Genomic DNA, 26,282 nt, shown 5'->3' on the forward strand with positions numbered 1-26,282 from the left:
GGGGCGTATAATTTGGTGCGGATCAGGCAGGGGGATGAGTGGAAGACCGCATTTAATACGCCCGAGGGCCACTTTGAGTATTTGGTCATGCCTTTTGGTCTTTCTAATGCCCCTTCAGTTTTCCAGTCTTTTATGCATGATATTTTCCGCGATTTTCTGGATAAATTTATGATAATATATCTGGATGATATTCTGATTTTTTCTGATGACTGGGACTCTCATGTCCAGCAGGTCAGGAGAGTTTTTCAGGTTCTGCGGTCTAATTCTTTATGTGTGAAGGGGTCTAAGTGCGTTTTTGGGGTCCAGAAAATTTCCTTTTTGGGGTATATTTTTTCTCCCTCTTCCATTGAGATGGATCCCGTCAAGGTGCAAGCTATTTGTGACTGGACTCAGCCCTCCTCTCTTAAGGGTCTTCAGAGATTTTTGGGCTTTGCCAACTTTTACCGCCGATTTATTGCTGGTTTTTCGGATGTCGTTAAACCACTGACTGATTTGACCAGACAAGGCGCTGATGTTGCTAATTGGTCCCCTCATGCTGTAGAGGCCTTTCAGGAGCTTAAGCGCCGTTTTGCCTCTGCCCCTGTGTTGCGTCAGCCTGATGTGAATCTGCCTTTTCAGGTTGAGGTTGACGCTTCGGAGATCGGAGCTGGGGCAGTGTTGTCGCAGAAAGGTTCCGACTGCTCCGTCATTAGGCCTTGTGCCTTCTTTTCTCGCAAATTTTCGCCCGCAGAGCGGAATTATGATGTTGGGAATCGGGAGCTTTTGGCCATGAAGTGGGCGTTTGAGGAGTGGCGCCATTGGCTCGAGGGGGCTAGGCATCAGGTGGTGGTATTGACTGACCACAAAAATTTGATTTATCTTGAGACTGCCAGACGCCTGAATCCTAGACAGGCGCGCTGGTCTTTATTTTTTTCTCGCTTTAATTTTGTGGTGTCATACCTACCGGGTTCTAAGAATGTTAAGGCAGATGCCCTTTCTAGGAGTTTTGACCCGGACTCTCCTGGTAATTCTGAACCCACAGGTATCCTTAGGGAGGGAGTAATTTTGTCGGCCGTTTCTCCTGATCTGCGGCGGTCCTTGCAAGAGTTTCAGGCGGATAGACCGGATCGTTGTCCGCCTGATAGACTGTTTGTTCCGGATGATTGGACCAGCAGAGTCATCTCTGAGGTACATTCTTCTGCATTGGCAGGTCATCCCGGAATTTTTGGTACCAGGGATTTGGTGGCAAGATCCTTCTGGTGGCCTTCCCTGTCACGAGATGTGCGAGTCTTTGTGCAGTCATGTGACGTTTGTGCTCGGGCCAAGTCTTGTAGTTCTCGGGCTAGCGGACTGCTGTTGCCCTTGCCTATTCCTAAGAGGCCTTGGACACACATCTCGATGGATTTTATTTCAGATCTGCCTGTTTCCCAGAAGATGTCTGTCATCTGGGTGGTCTGTGACCGTTTCTCTAAAATGGTCCATTTGGTTCCTCTGCCCAAGTTGCCTTCTTCTTCTGAGTTGGTTCCTCTGTTTTTTCAGAATGTTGTCCGATTGCACGGTATTCCTGAGAATATTGTTTCTGACAGAGGTACCCAATTTGTGTCTAGATTTTGGCGGGCATTCTGTGCTAGGATGGGCATAGATTTGTCTTTTTCATCTGCTTTTCACCCTCAGACTAATGGCCAGACCGAGCGGACTAATCAGACCCTTGAGACATATCTGAGGTGTTTTGTCTCTGCTGACCAGGATGATTGGGTTGCTTTTTTGCCATTGGCAGAGTTCGCCCTCAATAATCGGGCCAGTTCTTCCACCTTGGTGTCCCCGTTTTTCTGTAATTCGGGGTTTCACCCTCGATTTTCCTCCGGTCAGGTGGAATCCTCGGATTGTCCTGGAGTGGATGCGGTGGTGGAGAGATTGCATCACATCTGGGGGCAGGTTATGGACAATTTGAAGTTGTCCCAGGAGAAGACTCAGCGTTTTGCCAACCGTCATCGTCGTGTTGGTTCTCGGCTTTGTGTTGGAGATTTAGTGTGGTTGTCTTCTCGTTTTGTCCCTATGAGGGTCTCTTCTCCTAAGTTTAAACCTCGGTTCATCGGCCCTTATAGAATATTGGAGATTCTTAATCCTGTTTCTTTCCGTTTGGACCTCCCTGCGTCCTTTTCCATTCATAACGTTTTTCATCGGTCGTTATTGCGCAGGTATGAGGTACCTGTTGTACCTTCAGTTGAGCCTCCTGCTCCGGTGTTGGTTGAGGGTGAGTTGGAGTACGTTGTGGAGAAAATTTTGGACTCTCGTGTTTCCAGACGGAAACTCCAGTATCTGGTCAACTGGAAGGGTTACGGCCAGGAGGATAATTCTTGGGTCAATGCATCTGATGTTCATGCTTCTGATCTTGTTCGTGCCTTCCATAGGGCTCATCCTGGTCGCCCTGGTGGATCTGGTGAGGGTTCGGTGCCCCCTCCTTGAGGGGGGGGTACTGTTGTGAATTTGGATTCTGGGCTCCCCCGGTGGCCGCTTGTGGAATTGGACTTGTCATCCTCTTTCCTGTTTCACCTGGTTCCATCAGTAGTGGGTGTCGCTATTTAAGCTCATTTCTCTGGTGGTTTCTTGCCGGTCAACAATGTTATCTGATGCCTCTCAGTGCTTGTTCCTGCTTCTAGACAACTACTAGATAAGTTGGACTTTTGTCCATGTTTTGTTTTGCCTATTTGTTCCAGTTCACAGCTGAAGTTTTGTTACTGTGTCTGGAAAGCTCTCGTTGATCAGGGATTGCTACTCTGGCGTTATGAGTTAATGCCAGAGTTTAAGGTAATCTCTGGATGGTGTTTTGTTAGTGTTTTTCTGCTGACCATGAAAGTATACTATCTGTCTTCTGCTATCTAGTAAGCGGACCTCAAATTTGCTAAGACTATTTTCCTGCTGCGTTTGTTGTTTCATCTGAACTCACCGTCATTATATGTGGGGGGCTACTGTCTTCTTTGGAATATTTCTCTAGAGGTGAGCCAGGTCTTATATTTCCCTCTGCTAGCTATTTAGGTCTTAGGCCAGAGCTGGGCATTTAGCGATAAATAGGAAATGCTACCTGGCTATTTCTAGTTGCGCGGCAGGCTTAGTTCATGGTCAGTATAGTTCCATCTTCCGAGAGCTTGTCCCTCTATAGGCTTGCTATGATCTCTGCCTGCAGAGATCATGACAGACTTCGTCATCCACCCTATCATCTTCTACCGCCGCTCCCTCTTCCTCTTGACTTGATTACTTAACAACAACCTGACTTACTGGCAACTGTGTCTTATCATCTACCTCCTTAGACAAAATTTCCCATTTCTAACTGTCATCTTTTTGTGACCATGGTTGCTCTAAGGTTTGTGCATTACTAAACAGCATTTCCTCCTGTCCCTCTTGGAACATGCAGGATGAGAGGCCACAATCAAGAAATGATGATGTAAAGAGCTCCTCGGAGTGTCCTATTGTGGGATCACTGGTCTCCCGGAACTCAACATGGTGGGAGAAAGAAGGATCAGGGTGAGGATTAAGTGATCCAGACACTTGGGTGGTGAGACTGGACCATGTGAAAGACTGTATGGTGCTGGAACAGCAAGCATGCAGTAAACATTATCTGCCACTTGTTTGCACTGGTGTGGCTTCAAAAGTAGTGTCCCGTGCCTCCTTGCAAAGTAGGACTGAGAGCTTTGTGTCGTGGATAGGCATGTTGTTTGTGCTCCAGCAACAAGCACAATTGCACATGCCCCATATGTCCTTGCCATCTGTGTGCACCATTATCAGCACTTCTAAGTCCTTTACTGCACACCTTACGCATTTTCCAATTGCTAGGTCTCTGGAAACCAAGTTTCCTTGATTAATTGAAACTACAATTTTTTTTAACACAAAACACAGGTTAAATTGTATGGATGACAATAGTCACTTTTTGGAGCAAAAAAATTTGGTCAGCTGCAGCAGGCCAAGCAGCTTTTTGGTTTAATTTCAAACCAGTGTAGTTTCACTCAAGGCACGTTAAACTGTGTGGATGATGAAAGTCAATTTTTGGAACAAAAAATTGGGTTACCTGTATCAGGCCAAGCAGTTTTTTAAAATTTCAAACCATCGTAATTTCACACAAAAGCACGTTAAACTGTATGGATGACAATACAGTCAATTTTTTCACCACTAAAAATGTGATTACCTGCAGCAGCTATATATTTAGCAACAAACTGCAAAACCTTAAGCCCTGCCTATACCCTGCCGGTACCGGGTTCGGTGGTACTAAAAGGGGTGGTTGCAGTGGCAATGACCCGGTCTGTGGCCCTGGGCTTCCAGTTAAAGGGGATGTGGATGAAAGTGGAAATAAAGTATTTAATGGATGATTCGTTATGTCACCTGTGGTGTTCGGCCGGGATGGCCGATGCTGCTTAAGGGGATCACTGGGCTGATGTTAATGCAGCTTGGATGTTTCTGCTCTCCACATCGGGGCCCCTGGGCTACCTGATACAGTTGGTAAGGTATGGTAAATGATGGGGTGCAGGACTGAGGGCGCAGGTAATGATTGAGGAACACAAGGATAGCAGTTCCCGTTACCTTTTATTGGTGAAATACAGGTACAGTCCAGGGTACAGGTAGCAGGTGGTGTTGGGGTCCAGGCAGCCTGGAAACAGCTTGGGAACCACTTAGCCAGATGGGTTAGGAGGCCTTCTTTCTGCGCTTTGTACTCTGACCCTTGCTGCCTGAAGCTCTGCATAAGTCCTCTGAGTGTCTGGACTCCCAACCCGTATGGCTGACAGCCTGAGCCTGTCATGGGCACTGCCTTCTCACTGGCAGCCCCAGGCTCCTGACCTGCTGTGTTGCCTCCGGCTGTCAGTTGTGGTCAGGAGACTTGGTCCTCTTGCACTCCGGATTCGGTGGCTGGGTATGTAATCCTCTCACCACCATGGACTCCGGTGTCTGGCCTCTTTGCACTTTATCTTGGGGTGACCCAATCACAGCTCCAGACCCCAGCCTCTCTCCTCACGTCCTTTCTTTCCCTTTAGTGTTTCACACCCAACTGTCTAACCCCGCCTCCAGACCAGAACTTATAGGGAAGCTACCCTGAAACTGGGTTTAGAGCTCCCCCTTTTGGCATGGAGTTAAGAAGGTGTTGTATGTTTGTATTACCTGCTAAGTGGACCCCTTCTTACCTCCAGGCATGACAACACCCCCCCCCCTCGTGAGAAAGGCAATGTCATTGTGGCAACCGGTATCCTGGGGTGCCACACCTAGAGGATGTATTCAGTCACTATCCCTGCTCCAGCTGTCCCTAGGCTAAATGCAGAATGTTTTGCATAGAAACAGCAAAGCAAAAGATTATCCCTAAGAAGAACTATTAGTATGATGGTTCACCACTAGAGGACTCTGATCCCTAAAACTGTGCACACAGGCCTGGACAGCTACTCTATCCCTTAGCTGTGCAATGACGTCATTGTGTCGAGTGTTGAGGAAGCTGTCATTTTATAACCTCTGATGAGGTAATGCAACCAGCCAATCACAGTAATGCCACTACCAAGATGGCTACGGCACTACAGTGACTGTCAAGAAATCCATGCATATTTACTGGCTGTGTAACAGGCGCCAAACATGCGGGGTCAGGATATGAGCATTCAATCTGAGCACCAGCCTATGCTCGACAAGTGTCGAGCATAAAACTGAGTTTTTGTTTCGATATATTCTTTTTTTTTTGTATCTTTTTATTGTTAAATAAATCTTTGCTACCTATGCCATTTAATATCATATCACATGGACCATGACTAAGGCATGCTAGCCGAAACGCGTTGGTTTTTCCTGTAAAGATGCACTGTGCCATACCCATATGTTGAACTTTTAACAAGCTCTAATAAATGTGAGGTTTTATACTTTATACTGTACCTTAGCTTCCGTCATTGCTGGAGAACTAGTTCTTCTACCAAATATATCAGGATCAACCTTTGGCCCTCTTCACAAGTCAGTGTGTCCAGTACGTGTGGTGACAGATTTCACATGTACCAGAGACACTTACATCCACACACCCATTACAATCTATTACGCTGTTGAGTGAAAACGAGATATAAAAAAGCATTTACAATGTCCCCATTTGCTATGCCAATTAGTGCTTTGACTATGAGGCATTAGTTGCCCCAAACTAGCCAACCCTCTTTCCATGTTATCACGCCCCTAGTGCATGCACAGCGTTCATTCCGGCAGTGCCACTGTGTCTCTGAAGCCAGGGGTTCACTTCCCATCTTCAGAGGCGCACACTACTCATAATGTGAAGCTATCTTCTAAACTTTTGGTCATTGGCTATCCCAACACCCTTAAAATATGAAAGTATGGTAACAAGGTGGATGATTTTGGACCATGGATTATAGTCATCTCATCATAAATAGAAACTAATCATAATTTAGCATACATCACTTTTTGGACATGTAAAGTCCTTTTCCAACAGTAAATATGGTTTCTACTTATAGCATGTATAGAAAAACTAGTATGCTAGTGTAAGCCTGCCCTTATGTTCTGCCCTGTTTAGAAATGGAGACCACGCACATACCAGCACTTTCACCTGGCTGAGCCAGGATTTACTGCTATGCAATCACATGTTTTGACATGCGCAATGGTGCTGTATAGAAGCCAATATTGGCATGGTTTAAGTGATTAGTATACTCCATGACCGGGCTGATGTGGGTGAGTCAGTTTTAATTATTAATAACACATGTACTATCTTTAATATCAATTATATGCTTATGCACAAAATAACTATATATGTTGAATTTTTTAGTGCACTTTATAAATTCACGCCATATGTGGTATATAAAGTCCACTTATTTGGGTAACTATTGGAGTGCTGCCTACCTTTTTTTTACTTCAAAATAGATAGATAGATAGATACTGTATATACTCGAGTATAAGCCGAGATTTTCAGCCCATTTTTTTTGGTTGAAAGTCCCCCTCTCGGCTTATACTCGAGTCATACCCAGGGGTCGGCAGGGGAGGGGGAGCGGGGGCTGTCTAATAATACACACCTGCTCCTGGCGTGGTCCCTGCACATCCCTGGCGCCGCAGTTTCTTCCTGTACTGAGTGGTCACATGGTACCGCTCATTACAGTAGTGAATATGCGGCTTCGCCTCCCATAGGGGTGGAGCCACATATTCATTACTGTAGTGAGCGGTAACAGTGACCGCTCAATACAGGAAGAAGCTGCGGCGCCGGGGAAGCAGGGACTACACCGCGCCAGGAGCAGGTGGGTATAATGGGGAGGGGAACGCTGTGCTGCACGATATTCACCTGCTCCTCATTCCGGTGCCGCTCCGTCTTCAGCGTCTTCTGCAGTGACGCTCAGGTCAGAGGGCGCGATGACGTGGTTAGTGCGCGCCCTCTGCCTGAACGTCAGTGCGGAAGACGCTGAAGATGGAGCGGCGCCGGAACGAAGTCAGGTGAATATTGAAAGTGCCGGGGGCCTGAGCGGTGGGTGAGAGAGAGAGGTGAGTATGTGATTTTTTTTTTTTATCGCAGCAACAGCAAATGGGGCAAGTGTCTGTATGGAGCATCTTTTGGGGCCATAATCAACATTTGTGCAGCATTATATGGGGCAAGTGTCTGTATGGAGCATCTTATGGGGCCATAATTAACGTTTGTGGAGCATTATATGGGGCAAGTGTCTGTATGGAGCATCTTATGGGGCCCATCATAAACTTTATGGAGGTTCTTATGGGGCCATAATCAACATTTGTGCAGCACTATATGGCGCAAATATCTTTATAGAAGATCTTATGGGGCCAAAATCAACGTTTGTGCAGCACTATGCGTCACAATGCGTCGTTTTGCCGAAAAAACGCATCCTGCAAAAGTGTTTGCAGGATGCGTTTTTTCCCCATAGACTAACATTAGACGACGCATTGTGACGGATTGCCACACGTCGCACCCGTCGTGCGACGGATGCGTCGTGCAGTGGCGGACCGTCGGGAGCAAAAAACGTTGCTTGCAACGTTTTTTGCTCCGTCGTAAACGTCTTTTCCGACCGCGCATGCGCGGCCGGAACTCCGCCCCCACCTCCCCGCACCTCACAATGGGGCAGCGGATGCGCTGGAAAAATGCATCCGCTGCCTGCGTTGTGCGGCGGAGACAACGCTAGCGTCGGGAACGTTGGCCCGACGCACAGCGACGGGCCGAGCCCGACGCTAGTGTGAAAGTAGCCTGATGGGGCCATAATCAACGTTTGTGCAGCATCATATTGTGCAAATGTTTCTATGGAGCATCTTATGGGGACATTATTAACCTTTATGCAGGATTATATGGGGCATATTTTAATATGGAGCATCTTATGGGGCCATCATAAACTTTATGGAGCATTATATGGGGCTCCTGATTCAATATGGATATTCAAAAACACTTAACCTACTGATGTCTCAATTAATTTTACTTTTATTGATATCTATTTTTACTTTTGACATTTACCGGTAGCTGCTGCATTTTCCACCCTAGGCTTATACTCGAGTCATTAAGTTTTCCCAGTTTTTTGTGGCAAAATTAGGGGGGGGTCGGCTTATACTCGGGTCAGCTTATACTCGAGTATATACGGTAGATAGATAGATAGCATCGCTGATGAGTGTTGTCGTCATTACCCTGCAACTGTGAATAGCAGGAATGTAGCTGTGTGGGAACATTTTTGCTAATACATTGAGAATAGTCCCTTGTGTTTGTTTCTCTCTTTTTATGTTTTTCAGGTATCCATTTCTGGACTTCATCAGATTCCGTGGATTACAGCTGACCTACGGGTCATTTATTTTCAATAAATTGGTGAACCAGGTTAAGTGTTGGGGAGTCTTTATTCAAATAAAGTGTTTTTTGTATGTGTTTGCCTTTTTTTATTACTGCGTTTGTTATGGGGGTGTCTGATAGACACCTCTCCATTACTAACCCCAGGGCTTGATGCCAGCTGTGATTTTTGACAAATCACAGCTGACATCAACCCCAATACGATTACCCTGATTGCCACCGAACAAGGATTATCAGGAAGAACTAGGCAAAACACCAGAATTGGTGCATCTAATGGGTGCACCAATTCTGGGGCAGCGGTGGGCTGGTATTTCTCAGCCTAATAGTATAAGCTCGCAGCTGTCTGCTTTGAATTTGCTGGTTATCAAAAATAAGGGGCTCCCCACATCATTTTTTTCATTTATTTATTAGCTTAATACAATTACAGAAAACTACACATGCAAGGCACTAATTATATATCTCTCAGATATCTATCTAGCTATCTATGTACCCCATATCTATCTCTATCTTTGCACATCTTTAACACATGAAACATTTGTCATTTGTATTCTGCATTCTGTTCCAGTACTTGACACACGGATGACACATATGTACACATGGACAAACGAACACAGATAACACTGGGACTGTTTTTTTCAGAACTTGAAATATCAAGACGTGTGAAGTAGACCTTACTGTGTTTCGATTTTCTTGCATGCGAGAATTGGCTCACAGGTGTGGAGAAGATGCAAAACTTAATTTCTTCATCTTCCCCATTCTGAGTCAGCGAACTTTAATAAAACAACAAGTAAAACAACTTACCCTAAAGGAGAAGAATTTGCAGTGCACAAAACCGGGTGATTCTAGTTTGTTGTTTTATTAAACACGTGCCTTCTGAATTCCAGCAATGGTCACAGTCAATGTATTTAATGGGTCAATATGACCGGACTATTACCTAACCCTTTGAGGACTTTACTTTGACTTGTGCTGCACATATTTATTTTCTTAAATCTTCATCTTTTTACAATGATTGGCTCATGTTTATTATTACTCAACCCTATTGGAGTTAACTAGTCAGTTGCCTGTATGTACAGTATGTATGTCCTTTTCTATCCTACATTTATATGATGTGACTATCTATGGCTTTAATGATTATTAATAAAAACACAAATCTCTAAATCATTATACTCCATATTTTCTCTCCTTGTTTTAACATTATGCTTTGGAGTGGTTTGCTCTCTAAAGGCGACTAATTGGCACCTTCGGTGCATGGTCCCATTTATCTTTATGTTACTGGGTTTTTTGTTTCTAAGGTTTGTATGTAATCTACGTCCATGAAGACTTCCTTAAAAAATGCTGTATACACAATGCAGGAATATATTTTAAAGGAAGATTATTTTAAAAGTTGTTTCATTTTGTTATTTTAGATACATGGAAATCAATTAATCCAACTAAATCTTCAATTTTTAATTATTGCCTTTTATTAAAGGGAACCTGTCAGCAGGATTGTACACGGTAACCTACAGAAAGTGTCAGGTCGGTGCCATTATACTGATTACAGTGGTACCTTGGTTGATGAAATCCATCTTGTGGCTGCTGTGTAATCTTTATTTTCCGTTTTGAGTTAATGATAGGCTCGTGCTCCAGGGCGGCCTGTGGGAGGTCTGCATGTGGTGCTCTGATTAGGTATTCACCAGTATGGATTCTGACAGTTCATTGATCCCCCTCAGTGAACTGACCCCTAGTTTACATATTGATTATTATATACAGCTTGGAAAAAAAAAACACCTGCAGCAGGCAGGCGCCTATGGCAGTGCCTGCGCTGCAGCATGATCACATGTATAATGTATATTTAATTCATTTATTTGATTCTATAAATAAATTAATTAAATACAAAAATTCCTCGCCGATAGCTGCTACTGAGCATTTATTTATAGTATCAAATAAAATAATTAAATATACAGTACACATGCGATCATGCTGCAGCACAGGTGCCACCATTTTTTTCAATATATATATAATATTAATTATGTAAACTAGGGGGCAGGTCAGTGAGGGATCAGTAACCTGTCATAAGCCATACAGATGAATATGTAAGCAGAGCACCACGTGAAGCACCCCACAGGCCACTTAGGAACAAGAGCATGTCATTAACTGAAAACTACAAATACAAATTAAACAACAACCACAAGACAGATTTCATCACTCAGGTATCATTTTAATCAGTATAACAGTGCCGATCTGACACTGTGTGTAGGTTACTGAGCACAATCCTACTGACAAGTTTCTTTTCAAAGACTTTTTTATGTTCGACTGGCAGTATGGAAAGTATTTGGATTTGCATCCTAAAATTTTAGAAACATGGCTTTTGGCTGTAAATGGAAACTCAAATGTTACTTTTTTTTTCAGACATCAACCCTTCTGTCAAATACTAAGAATACCACATTCTAGTCTAGACCAGTCTTGTCTGTAAATTTGAAAAAGCCTCAACAATCATTCTTACATAATCATGTCACACAATGTAGCTGTGATGTACTCACTAACAGAATGGTATGCATTATATTGTTGATTGTCTAAGGCGAAGTTCTCACAATGAGTATTTAATGTGTTTTTGATGTTGCAGATTTTCCGTAACGTTTCTGTACCAGTTATCTAAATTATGTTACTTTATTTTTTCATTATGTTTTTTGAGTATGTTTTTTTTTTTGTCGTTTTTTTGTATTTTTTCTACTGCATTTTTTTGTCTCTTTTAGGTAAGTCATGTTGTAAATAAAATTGCTTTATTTTGGATACTTCTTGTTATTTGGCTTTGATAAACCTCTATAGTTAAATTCCTGTGTGAATTACATGCATTCTTAGAGCGTTTCCACTTAGGAAACTCAATAAAAAAGCTTAAGAATTTTGTACCTGTGAATTTTCTTTATGTAATTCAAATCTGTGGGAGAAATCCACAAATAAAACACATGCTTATCTCAAGAGAAATTGACATGTTGCAGATTTCAAAATTGCTCCCCAGGTCAGTTTCTGTAGCATAAAAAAGAAGCATAGTGTGCATGATGCTTCCATAGATACCATTTATTATGCTGGAACTGTAGGACACTGCGTTTTTAAGCACAAAAATCTGCAGCGGAAAAAACTTACCAAATGCGTAGAAACTTTGGCTTAGATTAGAAAAACACATTTGATTGTCCCAATTAGCACCACTTTTGCCCACTGTTTGTGCAGCCAGCAGTCACGTAAGCTTGCATACTGGACACAATATAACATATCTGTTACAATTTATGACTTTACATTTATGCATTGCATCTAAATGTCTGGACCACTATGTACATATATATGGCCAGATATACAAAGTGAGTATTCAAAATTCTTTTAAAATGTAAAAGTTAATTCAATAAATTAAATACACAAAATACATTACATATATACTGGGAAGAGGTCTATTCTTATGTGTGAGGCACCTTTTACTTTTGCATTTATTTATGTATTTTATTTAAGTACAGTAATAAACTTTTAAATCATTTTAAATGAATTTTGAATACTCACTTTTTATGTCTGGCCATACATGTGTATATATTGGTCCAGACATTTAGATTTAATGCATGTTTCAAAGTGATACTTGATATGGAATAGATCACCATTTTGGACTCAATATATTGATTTAATTTACATATATACAGTAAAAAGCATGGTTGTAAAAACACTCTTTGGCACATCTATTTTATAAAAAAAAATTCTCCTTCCTCTTTTCAATTATTTTACTATAGAAATAATTGCAATTAATTATCAAATCTAAAACAAAACCAATCCAAAAATTAACATTCAGTAAAATGTAAGTGACTGCGCCGACTCACTGACCTCTCATCCATATTGGTCCTGCCTGACAGTCCTTATAGAGAATAGCATGTTTGTGCTTCCAAGTGAAGTACATTTGAAAAAACATCCACAGAATGCAGATTACCATCATGACAGACAGATAGATGAGAAAATCAAATTCATAGATGTCAATATCTTCTGTGAACACACAAGTTGCCAAAGCAGCACCAAAGAGTAAGACATTGGAGCCCACAAGAGCAGAAAGGAGCCTTCCACCTTTTTTCCACTCATCTGTATTTCTCCTGTTTGTATCAGGTCTACTGTCTTCTCTCTGGTCACTCAAGGTATTCAAGTCTTGCCTCATTTCCATGATGAGTCTGTCACCAATTAATTCGTAGATATGTTGAGTTCTCTTTGAGTTGTCCTATGTTCTCTTACAACTCCCCATCTTCTTCATTCTGTGTTCACTAAATTTCTTTGTGCTTCATTCACTCACATAAACGTTCACAGTCTCATTGATCAAAGCAATGTGTGGGAGTTAATATTGGTCCAGGGAAGCAGCACTTGGGAGGAGTAACCTGTGACCAAACATAGTCTCAGGAGAAACAAAAAAAAGCATAGAAGGAGAAACGACGAATTTCCATAAACATTTACTGAATATACGTAGAGCTGCCAGGTGATAGTGCTGGAGGCGAAGGAGTGGTGCAGGAGTGTTGCAACATATTCAGATTATATATGTCTTCTCCTGAGGTAGCTTTGACATTAGCTGTCAGACTTTGACATCATATTTGTATTCTGAAATAAATGAACAGACTGATCCACGCAGAACTACATTGTATTATTTGGATGGATTTTGACAGTTGTGTAACTCCAGTAAACGTTTGCCAAAGTTCACTGTCTGGAATTCGGCTGGATGTTTTGCAAATCAGGATTGACTGAAACATCCAACACTTCACCGAAAATAAGTTGTCTGATTTAGAAAATCCACTTCATTCTGTTATAATATTCTGAGTTATGAGGAAGTCTCTGAAGTCTATCTCCGACATGAGTGTGATATCTACAATGAAAATCTATGTCTTCGATGAAACTGGCAAATCCTTGCGTTACATAGTGACCATTCGTTTTTATGGATATCATCTTATATTTAATTCCTATTATGAAGGTTTTGCAGGAAAATGTGCTGCTAGGTTAGTCTGCCAATACTAGCAAGCTGCGGACCACACTGTATTTATTCTACTTATTTATATATCGCCATCAATTTCCACAACAGTTTACAGACATCATCATCACTGTCCCCATTGGGGCTCAAAATGTAAACCCTTTGCTTAAAATATCAAAAAACACAAGCAAAATAGTGGCAAAAATGCACATATTTTACATAGCATTTTTCCTGCCAACTCTTTAGTATTTGAACTGAAATGTGCACATACCCTAACATTTACTACTACACTGTGTGCAGAATTATTAGGCAAGTTGTATTTTGATCACATGATACTTTTTATACATGTTGTCCTACTTCAAGCTGTTCAGGCTTGAGAGCCAACTACCAGTTAAGTAAATCAGGTGAGGTGCATCTCTGTAATGAGGAGGGTGTTGTCTAATGACATCAAAACCCTATATAAGGTGTGCTTAATTATTAGACAACTTCCTTTCCTTTGGCAAAATGGGTCAGAAGAGAGATTTGACGGGCTCTGAAAAGTCCAAAATTGTGAGATGTCTTGTAGAGGGATGCAGCAGTCTTGAAATTGCCAAACTTTTGAAGCATGATCACCGAACAATCAAGCGTTTCATGGCAAATAGCCAACAGGGTTGCAAGAAGCGTGTTGGGCAAAAAAGGCACAAAATAACTGCCCATGAATTGATGAAAATCAAGCGTGAAGCTGCCAAGATGCCATTTGCCACCAGATTTGCCATATTTCAGAGCTGCAACGTTACTGGAGTAACAAAAAGCACGAGGTGTGCAATACTCAGGGACATGGCTAAGGTAAGGAAGGCTGAAAAACGACCACCTTTGAACAAGAAACATATGATAAAACGTCAAGACTGGGCCAAGAAATATCTTAAGACTGACTTTTCAAAGGTTTTATGGACTGATGAAATGAGAGTGACTCTTGATGGGCCAGATGGATGGGCCAGAGGCTGGATCAGTAAAGGGCAGAGAACTCCACTCCGACTCAGACACCAGCAAGGTGGAGGTGGGGTACTGGTATGGGCTAGTATCATCAAAGATGAATTTGTCGGACCTTTTCGGGTTGAGGATGGAGTGAAGCTCAACTCCCAGACTTACTGTCGGTTTCTGGAAGACAAATTCTTCAAGCAGTGGTACAGGAAGAAGTCGGTATCGTTCAAGAAAAACATGATTTTCATGCAGGACAACGCTCCATCATATGCCTCCAACTACTCCACAGTGTGACTGGCCAGTAAAGGTCTCAAAGAAGAAAAAATAATGACATGGCCCCCTTGTTCACCTGATCTGAACCCCATAGAGAACCTATATAAAACAGATGTCAGACAAATAATAAACATATGGCGACTCAATCACATATTCTTGAAGACAGGAGAAAAAATGAGTCAAAATTAGCCCAAATTAATATAAAGAGGGTTTATAATTTATTGATTTTTAGACAATAGTAGCTAAAACATACATAAATCATATAATTGATAAATAGGATTGTGCACAGTGATCAATCCCTGGGTGCAACCAAAGATCCAGGTATGCAGATAGGACAACAGGTATATCCAATCTTACTTAGGGTTATCCAATATTGTCCCCTATACCATAAAGTTCACATCTAGCACATGGTGTAAATATCCATATTTAAAAGGCTATGCAGGTTAAAGCCATAGAGCACCATGCGCCCGGTCCATACTGACCATGACATATCCAAAAGAAAAAAGGTAAGGGGAATGGACATGTTATTTACCCATATTCAGCAAAGTGCCTAGTCTGCGTCCTGGTACCGTACCCCAACGCGCGTTTCGCGTTCACCGTGTTGCCGCTTCCTCAGGGGGCGTCAAGGAGGAAGCGGCAACACGGTGAACGCGAAACGCGCGTTGGGGTACGGTACCAGGACGCAGACTAGGCACTTTGCTGAATATGGGTAAATAACATGTCCATTCCCCTTACCTTTTTTCTTTTGGATATGTCATGGTCAGTATGGACCGGGCGCATGGTGCTCTATGGCTTTAACCTGCATAGCCTTTTAAATATGGATATTTACACCATGTGCTAGATGTGAACTTTATGGTATAGGGGACAATATTGGATAACCCTAAGTAAGATTGGATATACCTGTTGTCCTATCTGCATACCTGGATCTTTGGTTGCACCCAGGGATTGATCACTGTGCACAATCCTATTTATCAATTATATGATTTATGTATGTTTTAGCTACTATTGTCTAAAAATCAATAAATTATAAACCCTCTTTATATTAATTTGGGCTAATTTTGACTCATTTTTTCTCCTGTCTTCAAGAACCCATAGAGAACCTGTGGTCCCTCATAAAATGTGAGCTCTACAGGGAGGGAAAACAGTCCACCTCTCGGAACAGTGTCTGGGGGGCTGTAGTGACTGCTGCATGCAATGTTGATCGTAAAGAGATCAAGCAACTGACAGAATCTATGGATGGAAGGCTGTTGAGTGTCATCATAAAGAAAGGTGGCTATATTGGTCACTAATTTTTTGGGGTATTGTTTTTGCATGTCAGAAATGTTTATTTCTAAATTTTGTGCAGTGATATTGGTTTACCTGGTGAAAATAAACAAGTGAGATGGGAATATATTTGGTTTTTATTAGGGTTGCCTAATAATTCTGCACAGTAATAGTTACCTGCACAAACAGATATGCTCCTAAGATAGCCAAATCTAAAAAAAGCCCACTCCAACTTCCAAAAATATTAAGCTTTGATATTTATGAGTCTTTTGGGTTGATTGAGAACATAGTTGTTGATCAATAATAGAAATAATCCTCTAAAATACAACTTGCCTAATAATTCTGCACACAGTGTAGATATTTGAGCCACTGAACAACTGTATACTTACACGTTTCCTAATAACCTGAGCTACTTAGAACACACATGAATTGGACTGTGAACAACCATTGACTGTGGACCATACCGAACCCTGAGGCTGTCCCTGCCCAGCTTGTGATGCTGTGGTGGTTCTAGATCACAATGTGCACCTGAGCTGTGTAGAGACCAATAGTGATCCATAAAATAGTCAACAATATGAGATCGGTGGGGGTCCAATACTCAGTCACTTCATTCAATGTGTACTTGCCTACTAGTGTACAACAAGTACTCTTCTTTTGAATAGGATCTTGCTGCAGTACCAAGGAGTGACTACTATATATTGAGTGGAGCTGCAATTAGCTGTGTTTATATCCTGCAGCCACTAGAGCAGTTTGTAGCTGATCAGTTTGCGTGCTAGGTGTCAGACCCCCACTGATCTCATATTAATGTCCAATCCTACAAATAGATTATCAAAAATTTCTTCCTGTACAACCCCTTTAACGGTTGCATGCTACAATGAAGCTTATTATAAGATGTATACCAATAGACACTAACCAAATATCAGTTACCAATTTTTAAAAAACAGTAAAATTAATGTTGAGGTTGATTAAAGGGGTTGACCACTACTTTTTTTAATTAAGGGCCTATCCTTAGTAGATGCCATCAATATCTGATTGGTGGGGATGTGACCCCTACCGCTGGTTGTGGAAGTTCTCTGATACTGCTGGAACACCACAGCTTTGTCATTTCTATACTGGACGGGTACTACAGATCCACCCCTAGTCACATGAACAGGGGGTGGATCTAAAGTACTTGGCAGTGGTTAGTACAGTTTAGAGTTACGCTGTTCGGGCAGCATCAGAGAACTTCCATCTGTTAGTGTAACCGGTAACTGGTGGCGCAACTGGTCACACTCCCATGATCAAATATGGATGCCCTCTCCTAAGGATAGGCCAACAATAAAAAAAATAGTGGCCAACCTCTTTAATTTCAGCCTATTGGTACGACCCTGCACAACAGTCCAAGTTTCTCATTTGGCTCTTCAAGAAAAATAATTTCCCGACCCTAACTTGGAAAATTTGTAAGGTAAAAGAAAGTTATAAGTTATGCATATTCAATTAACTAAAATATATTCCCTATATTTCAGTAATCATTAACTAATTTCGTCTGTGCCACCTGAAACTTTCACTTCCATATTAATCTATGTTGATACATTACAGTTTGCAAATTAAATGAGATAGACTTCATAGCCGGCAACATGAATAGAGAGAGGATTAACGTTATATCTCCAGGGTGGACTTTGGAAACTATAATCACTTCCTTTTGTTTCATAGGAACAGACCAATGGCAAATCAATATGATGTTCCAAGGAGATAGATCTGTTTTTTATATGACAGCACATATATAAAGGGATATTAAAAGGATATATTGGACACATTTTCAACATTTTCCCTGCTTGCCATATGAGACACTTGTGGTGTAACTTGCCACAGAAAAGTATTCCTACTCTAATCAAATAGACAGATTGCCAAGCCAAGTGATGACCAACTAATGTGGTCCCAGCCACATTAGTTGGGACATTGGGTAAGTGCATCTCCCAATGGGATCTGAACAATGGTAAGAGTACGCTGGAAGCTGTTTCTTAAAAGAACAGAACGACCCATCATCTGTAGACTGTAGATGTATATTTGGTAGTGATATAAAATACACACAGGCAGAATTATCATTTGCAATCAGTACTCACAAGTGACTTTTTTATAGAATTCTTTTTCCTTTTTCTCTTTTCAGTCCAGAATACCACGTCAACTTCTTACAGCTACATATCACCTCTGCAGAATTTATTGCAAAATGTATTTGGCTCCTCGGTTTTGCAGTAGATCCTCACCTTCTATAATTACACAGGTTATACTGTAGCTCTTAATATAATGCTACTACACATGGTGCCTCCTTACAACAAAACTGACACATTGTGCTCGCTAAAAGTCAAATTGCAGGTCCGACCACTCATTTTGCCTAAGCAGGAAAGTTTCTCTTTGTAGAGAGTACCAAGTCCTTGTAAGGAGATTTATAAGTAAATGCACTTCTGGAAATTTAAATATGCAAATAGCCTCTTCAGAGAAGATAAAGACTTGAACTCTAGTGAGACCTATTGGATGTAGCAATAGCTTTGCACTGTTGAGTGCCAAACAGCCCTAAGCAAATCTCTGCCAATGGAATTTCTGGTTTGGCTTCTAATCCTAACTAATATGTAAAGGTTCATTAAAGGGGCAATATTGACTTTCAGGATTGCTACTTATAAATGGTACTACTTTCAAAATCCTCTTCTTCTCTGAACAGTCAATTTGCATATTTAAATTTCCAGAGCAGCGTTGCCTGAGTTGTTAATGTCTCTATATGCTGGCTTGACATTTTCATCAAGGGAAGCTTAACCTCTTAGACACTGTTTCAGGGACCTCTTACATAGCCAAATCAGATCTTCTGATTTGCACTGATCAGGGGCAAACACCATAAAACACATATCTACAAATAGAGTGTCCGGTTTGGCTTCTTATCCTAAGTCATGTGGCAGTGCTTATTAAAGAATTGATATTGACTTTTAGTATTACTACATCCAATAGGTGGCACTAGAGTACAAGTCCGCTACCTTGCTATTCATGTGCTAACACTTAGGGTACTTTCACACTGCGTTCTGGCACCCGTTCATTGGTCTCGTCAGGACTTACATCTGAACTCACTGCAAAACTGTATTTGGGCATATGTGCTGGCAGGGCCATAGACTATCATGGTGCCAACAGAGCGAATGTGTGCTTGGTCATGCATCACTTTTGGTCATGTACGCCTACTGGAGGCATAAAAATGTAAAAAAATGAAAAGTTGATCAATGTAAATACTGCTTTTTTTCTTCTGCTTTTTTTTCTGGATGTTTTCTGCAGGTGTCTACACCACCCGACGCAATAAAAATCTTTTTTGATTATTGCATTTTGCTGTGTTTCTTTTGTGTTTTCCCTCTTATTCGATGCGTTTTTGGTGCAGATGTGAAGTCTTGTTTTTAATAATGCAGAAAAGCTTTGATTGTGCCCTTAAAAATGAAACTTTTTTTTGCGCTTTTTTCAAGCTCCACATAGAGGCCTATAAAGAAAAAAAAATCACCAAAACTACACAGTTCAGTAGCTTATTTGTTCACACAGAGATTGGAGATTTCCTTAAATCACATTCACTTCGCTTGGAAATTCAGACTGTGTTCACATGTAGAGTAAATGCTGCAAATTTTCTCCTTCTTTTTTGCAAAGGAATTCTGCTGCGTTTAACTGTCCAAGCAAAGTGGATGTAATTTCATCAAAACATAAAGACGCTGCTAGAGGCTTCTATGTGGAGCCTGAAAAAAGCGCATGTAAAAAAGTGCACAATCAACGCTTTTCTGTACTATAAAAACACGGGTTCACATCTGCACCAAAAACATCACGTGAGCCCTGGCTAATCAAAAGCTGCGTCAAGCATGTCGGAAGGTAAGTGATTCACAGGCGTCAAGTCCAGTCGCCAGGTAGCACCGACCTGGATGCTGCAACAGAGTCTCATGAATTGATACATTCTAGTCTCTAGCCCCAACTGTCCTGGATACAGCAGACAATCCCGCATTTGGGTATATGCCTTGCAGTCTCGGATGTCTGCTGAATTTCTTTCACTGCCCTCTGACATCTCCTCCTTCCAGGGTAGAAGGAAAAGGTAAATGGGCATCTATTGGGGTGTGGCCAGGGGCATGGCAAAAATTTGCTGTCACGATAGGACTGGCGAGTAAACTGGGACCAGGGGCACCTTTCCTGGCCCTAACACTAGGGGGCCCTGTTCCCCGGAATACCTCAGATGGCGAGGGTCCCGAGGCCTCCGCCCTTGTCCTATCTCCTAGCTGCAACCCTGCATCTGTCCCCTTCCCCCACCCAGGGAAGAGAGGCACTACAGTATACCGCAGTATACCAACCCTACAAACGGGAACCAACACAAGGGTAAAAGAAAACTTCACTCACACAAAATATGCTCTCACAAATAACAGAGGTATACACCAGGATGTGAAGGAAGGGGGGAAGAAAATAAGGCAGGTATGGAAGAGGAATTTCCAAGCGAACAAACCAAGCAACAGTCGCACAATAAACTCCAGTTCTCCAGACACCAGCTCTTCACTCTCCAGGTCTAAATAGCAAGTGCTAACTCAGACAAGGATCTGGCCAGAAGGCCTAGCTTTTATAGGAGAGAGGAGTGGCTACCCGAGCACAGCTGAATGCAGGGATTTCCACATGACCGATTAACCCCTGTCCTGCTGAAAGAAAACAAACACATTTAATACACACGAGAAGTGCTTCTTCTCAGTGGTGAAGAGGAGCCATCAGACGCTGCTGTCTTCTGGCTCTGCTCTGTCATGACAACTCTGTGATATTTGCCCTTCTTTCCGTTCTTAAAAAGCTGGGAGGTATACAGTTGTGTTCATTTTCAGGAAGGGGTTATGAGTAGTGTTGAGCATTCCGATACCGCAAGTATCGGGTATCGGCCGATACTTGCCGTATTGGAATCCGATACCGAGATCCGATACTTTTGTGGTATCGGGAATCGGTATCGGGATTAATATCAATGTGTAAAATAAAGAATTAAAATAAAAAATAGGGATATACTCACCTCTCCGGCGGCCCCTTGACTTTACCGCCGTAACCGGGAGCCGTTGTACCTAAGAATGCGCGCTTGAAGGGCCTTAGATGACGTCACGGCGCTCTGATTGGTTGCGTAGCGGTCACGTGACTGCTACGCGACCAATCACAAAGCCGTGACGTCACCTAAGGTCTTTCAAGTGCTTGAAAGACCTTAGGTGACGTCACGGCTTTGTGATTGGTCACGTAGCGGTCACGTGACCGCTACGCGACCAATCAGAGCGCCGTGACGTCATCTAAGGCCCTTCAAGCGCGCATTCTTAGGTACAATGGCTCCCGGTTACGGCGGTAAAGTCCAGGGGCCGCCGGAGAGGTGAGTATATCCCTATTTTTTATTTTAATTCTTTCTTTTACACATTGATATGGATCCCAGGGCCTGAAGGAGAGTTTCCTCTCCTTCAGACCCTGGGAACCATCAGGGATACCGTCCGATACTTGAGTCCCATTGACTTGTATTGGTATCGGGTATCGGTATCGGATTAGATCCGATAATTTGCCGGTATCGGCCGATACTTTCCGATACCGATACTTTCAAGTATCGGAGGGTATCGCTCAACACTAGTTATGAGCCCCTCGAACATTTTCCAAACGATTTGCCGTAGGTAAGACTATATCTGAAAAAAATAATCTCTATCTACTATAAAGGTAAATGAAGAAATCAATCCACACAAAATGTTGAACCTAAGAATCACATTTTAATTTTCTCTGATAGCAGGTATGAGTGGACCTGTGGATGTTCAGGTTCATCTAGTTCGACCGATCTGTAGTCCAATGATCTGTTCGGGTAGCATAACTCTACCCAAACTTTAACCTGTACCCCATAGAAGTCAATGGGGACCCGAACTTTTGTGCTGTACAATGGCTGTAAAATGGTCGTAGTAAGGGCTAGGAGTCTGCAAAAGGAAGCAAAATGAGCGTGAGAGCAGGACAATTGCTCTGCAAACGAATGTGGATAGGGAAATGACTTAAAATAACAGAATAAAAAAAAAATTTTGAACCAGGAATTGGAGGTCCAAGTGTTGAGGAGGAGGTGGAGGTGGACGGGGCAGTGTAGGTAGCAGAAGTGAAGAAGGAGGAAGTAGCCAACACTGTTTTTTTTTTTTTTTTTTTTAATTTGCAGAGACCCCAAAACATTGGGAATGGCAAATAGAATGAAAAAACTGCGGTGGAGTATGACAATGGCTGTTTTTCAGAGTACTCCCACAGAGGCTGTTTTGCTCAGTATACAAACAGAACCTAACACTGTCCCTCACGTGAGCCGTGTCCTGTCCCTATGCTATGCTAGGCAGAGTACAATGGCGGAGCCACCCATAATGCAGCACCAGGTTACGTGGTGCCCGGTCAATCACAGCCATGTCAATACTCGCCATGGTTGTGATGGCTGCGGATGTGCCCACAGCCGAAAAGCTTGTTGATTGGATGCACTGCAGCCTTTCAACAAGCTTTATTCAGCAGAACACTAAAACAGTCTTCCATGAGAACTGCGTGTTTAGATTTCAGAACCAGACATGGTGCAACCCCGAACTTCACAGTTCGAGTTCGCTCATCTGTATGTGGTAGATACAGGTAGATACTTTGCATTGTCTGTAGGAGCTAAAAAGTTAAGGAGTTATCTTAACGTCTTTCCATGGCTTTTTCATTTTTTCATTTGTTCATAGAAAGAAGTGAGAGAAGAGGAAGACGTGTCAGCCAAAAAAAACAGGTAATACTGCAAATGCTGTAAGTCATCATGTAGAGTTTGAAACTTTTCCAAGATCTGTAATTATTGGCTTTTGATGTACATCTTATTTTCGGAATGTAATTCTTAGCATATAATTTAAATAATATTTCATGGCTACGGAATAGATAGAAAGCATTGTTTGGATTACTGGAGAGTAGTGTTGAGCATTCCGATACCGCAAGTATCGGGTATCGGCCGATACTTGCGGGTATCGGAATTCCGATACCGAGATCCGATACTTTTGTGGTATCGGGTATCGGTATCGAAACAACATTAATGTGTAAAAGAAAGAATTAAAATAAAAAAATATTGATATACTCACCTCCGACCAATCACAAGCCGTGACGTCACGGAAGGCAGTAAACGCGCGCATTTTAAGCAAAGAAGGCTGCCGGTTCCCTCGGTAAGGTGCAGGCTGCGTCGGAGAGGTGAGTATATCAATATTTTTTTATTTTAATTCTTTCTTTTACACATTAATATGGATCCCAGGGCCTGAAGGAGAGTTTCCTCTCCTTCAGACCCTGGGAACCATCAGGGATACCGTCCGATACTTGAGTCCCATTGACTTGTATTGGTATCGGGTATCGGTATCGGATTAGATCCGATACTTTGCCGGTATCGGCCGATACTTTCCGATACCGATACTTTCAAGTATCGGACGGTATCGCTCAACACTACTGGAGAGAGAAGAGAAGGTTTCACTCAATTCATTATTGTGATTTTTGTGGGATTATTGTGGGGTTTGGGCCTTGTTAGGCATTAGAGATTAGTGAATATTTCAAGGTTCTGTTCGGTTGGATCAGCAAACATCCCGATGTTCACCGAACATATCCGAACCCCATTGAATTTAATAGGAGGCAAAAGCAGGAGGCAAAAGCAAACACATAGACAAGATCTAAAAAGCCAAAAAGCTGCCAAAACAGCTCAAATTAGGGCCAGACACCAGGAAAAGTGGCATCAATTGACCCAGAGTACAAATAGTATAATTATGCAGCATGAATGCATGAGACAGGGCTTGGACCAGCATATAGATATATTCTAAAATTGCCCTTTATGTTGAACGAGTCCAGAGTTGCCCCCAGCCAGTCCCAACTAGCATTATCAAAAGCTTTTTCTGCATCCGGAGCCAGCAAAGCCGGTTTCTCTACTGACTGGCTGCAGTAACCCACTCCGTAATACAGTTAGAACCTTTTGTATGTTTTTCACCGCTGCCCTACCCTTAACGAATCCCACTTGTGCAGGGTTCACCAGTTGGGTGTAATACTACTGCCAATCTGTCTGACATCAATAAGGGAAAGGGGTCTGTAAGAGTAGGCCTCAAAGGGGTCCTTGCCTGGTTTGGGTATGACTTTAATATGTGTTTCTTTAGATCTTTCTGCTATGACCCCTGTTTGTTAGCAGTGGGTAGATATGTTCCCTGAGGGCCCTATAAAACTCCCCGCCAAATCCATCTGGGCCTGGTGTTTTCCCATTTTGAAGATGACTTATGGTTTGTCTCACTTCTCCTTCTGTTATTTCTGCATTCATTGCATCTTGTTGTTCTTGTGTTAGTTTTGGAAGAGTGACTTGTTGGAGGAATTTTTTACCCTCTGCCAAATTAATATGTGAGGGTTTATACAATTCTTTGTAAAAGTTTTGTAGTGTTTCATTGATTTTCCTGGGGTCCGAGGTTTTATTTCCCTGGTCATCTCATAATCTACCTATTGGATTCGCCTGTAGTCTCCCTTTTGCCAGTCTTGCCAGCGTTCTGTTCCCATATCTCAGCAATTCAGCCACATGCCTTGAGCAGCACATCTGCTCCCTCCTATCAATCCAGGTTTCAAACTCTTGTTTGGCCAGCTTCCATTGTTCCCTGTTTTGAGTTGTGGGGCTCTGCAAGAACTCTGCATATAGATTTCTAAGCTTCGCACTAGAATCTGAGTATTTTTCCGCTACTCTTTTCTTGAGTGAGGCCACAAACATCATAATTTTGCCTCTTAGTACCGCTTTCGCCGTATTCCAGAACAAAGCGTGTTGGTTTGCATGTTCCTTGCTGTCCCATTCAAATTCCTCCCACCAGCCAACACCAAACATTTCTCAATCCAGTTTGTTCAAGGAAGGAGGGGATAATAGTCTTTTTTAAATGCAAAATACGATGGAATAGTATCACTACTCCTGCGTGTCTACCTTGAGCTGCCGAGCCCACTACTTTCCCTACCCACAACTTGTTGAGCCTAGAAAAGTCCTCTTCCTTTAGATGGGTTTCTTGAAGCAATACAATATCTGGCGAGTACCTTTTTCAGATGTCTCAGTATTAGTGATGAGCGAACGTGCTCGCCACTACTCGTTACTCGCCCGAGTATCACTATGCTCGACGTACTCGGCGAGCAGCGAGCATTTCCGGTATTATTCGGTGGTAACTGCAGTCTCCACCCAGCAGTTTTGGCGGACTTTAGAGACCCAATCATGGTGCAGGGATTGTCTACCAGCCATGAAACGCCGCCGCCATCTTTGTTGTGGTTGTGCAGTGATTGGCTTGGCCGTACAGCATCATCCCGAGTATAAGAGACCTGGCGCCGCCCTGCTCGCCGCATTCTGTTACTGTTTCAGCTAGAGTAGGGAGAGCTGCTGCCGAGATAGGGTCAGAATCGTGGTTTTAGAGTTAGTGTAGGTCTGCAACTCTTACATCCACAACTCCTCAGAAACCAAAAGTCCTTTTTAGGGCTAATTCGTGGGTCCTGATATTGCAGCGCTAGGTAGGCAGGGCACAGCATATCCACATCAGTGCAAGGCCTGCAGGCACTGTATGTGCATCCATTGGTCCCACTGCATCCTTCCCAAAGCTCCATAACTGCCTGTTGCTGCTGCAGCAGCTTATTTACTGTCTATATACCTATTTATTTTTTCAAAAAATTCCCCCCCCCCAAAAAAATATACAGTCTGTTCAGTCAGACTGAGGCCTGTTGAAAAGTTAAAGTTTGTCAGGCATACGTAGCATAGTTGTATGTGCTACCCTTGTGCCCCTTTTTTTTTGGTGTTTTAAATTCACCGAAAAAGGCCTCATATATCTGCGTGCTCCAAGTTTGGTCATTGGAGGCCGGTGTATTGATTTTTTGGCTGTGTGATACTCAAATTCTATGCAGCACTATTTAGCATAAAAAAAAATTCCAAGGCCACAGATTTGCCAGTGTGGTATTTCTGTTACAGCCGTCATATATCTCTGTGCTCCAAGTTTGGGCATTGGAGGCCGGTGTCCTTATTTTTTGGCTGTGTGATACTCAAATTCTATGCAGCACTATTTCGCACCAAAAAAAATTCAAAGGCCA

At 42.4% G+C, this 26,282-nt stretch overlaps 1 protein-coding gene across 1 annotated transcript in view; it reads right to left on the reverse strand.

Annotated features, from left to right (window-relative positions):
- Positions 1 to 13,079, reverse strand: part of LOC143765265 (proton channel OTOP2-like) — a 177,083-nt gene extending 164,004 nt beyond the window's left edge. Inside the window, exon 1 of the mRNA XM_077251749.1 lies at positions 12,593 to 13,079. Coding sequence (XP_077107864.1) covers positions 12,593 to 12,920 — 328 coding nt within the window. The 5' untranslated portion in view covers positions 12,921 to 13,079. The remainder of the gene's footprint in view (positions 1 to 12,592) is intronic.
- Positions 13,080 to 26,282: the final 13,203 nt, after the last annotated feature.

Source organism: Ranitomeya variabilis, chromosome 4 (assembly GCF_051348905.1).
Source record: "Ranitomeya variabilis isolate aRanVar5 chromosome 4, aRanVar5.hap1, whole genome shotgun sequence".
NCBI classification, from domain to species: Eukaryota; Metazoa; Chordata; class Amphibia; order Anura; family Dendrobatidae; genus Ranitomeya; species Ranitomeya variabilis.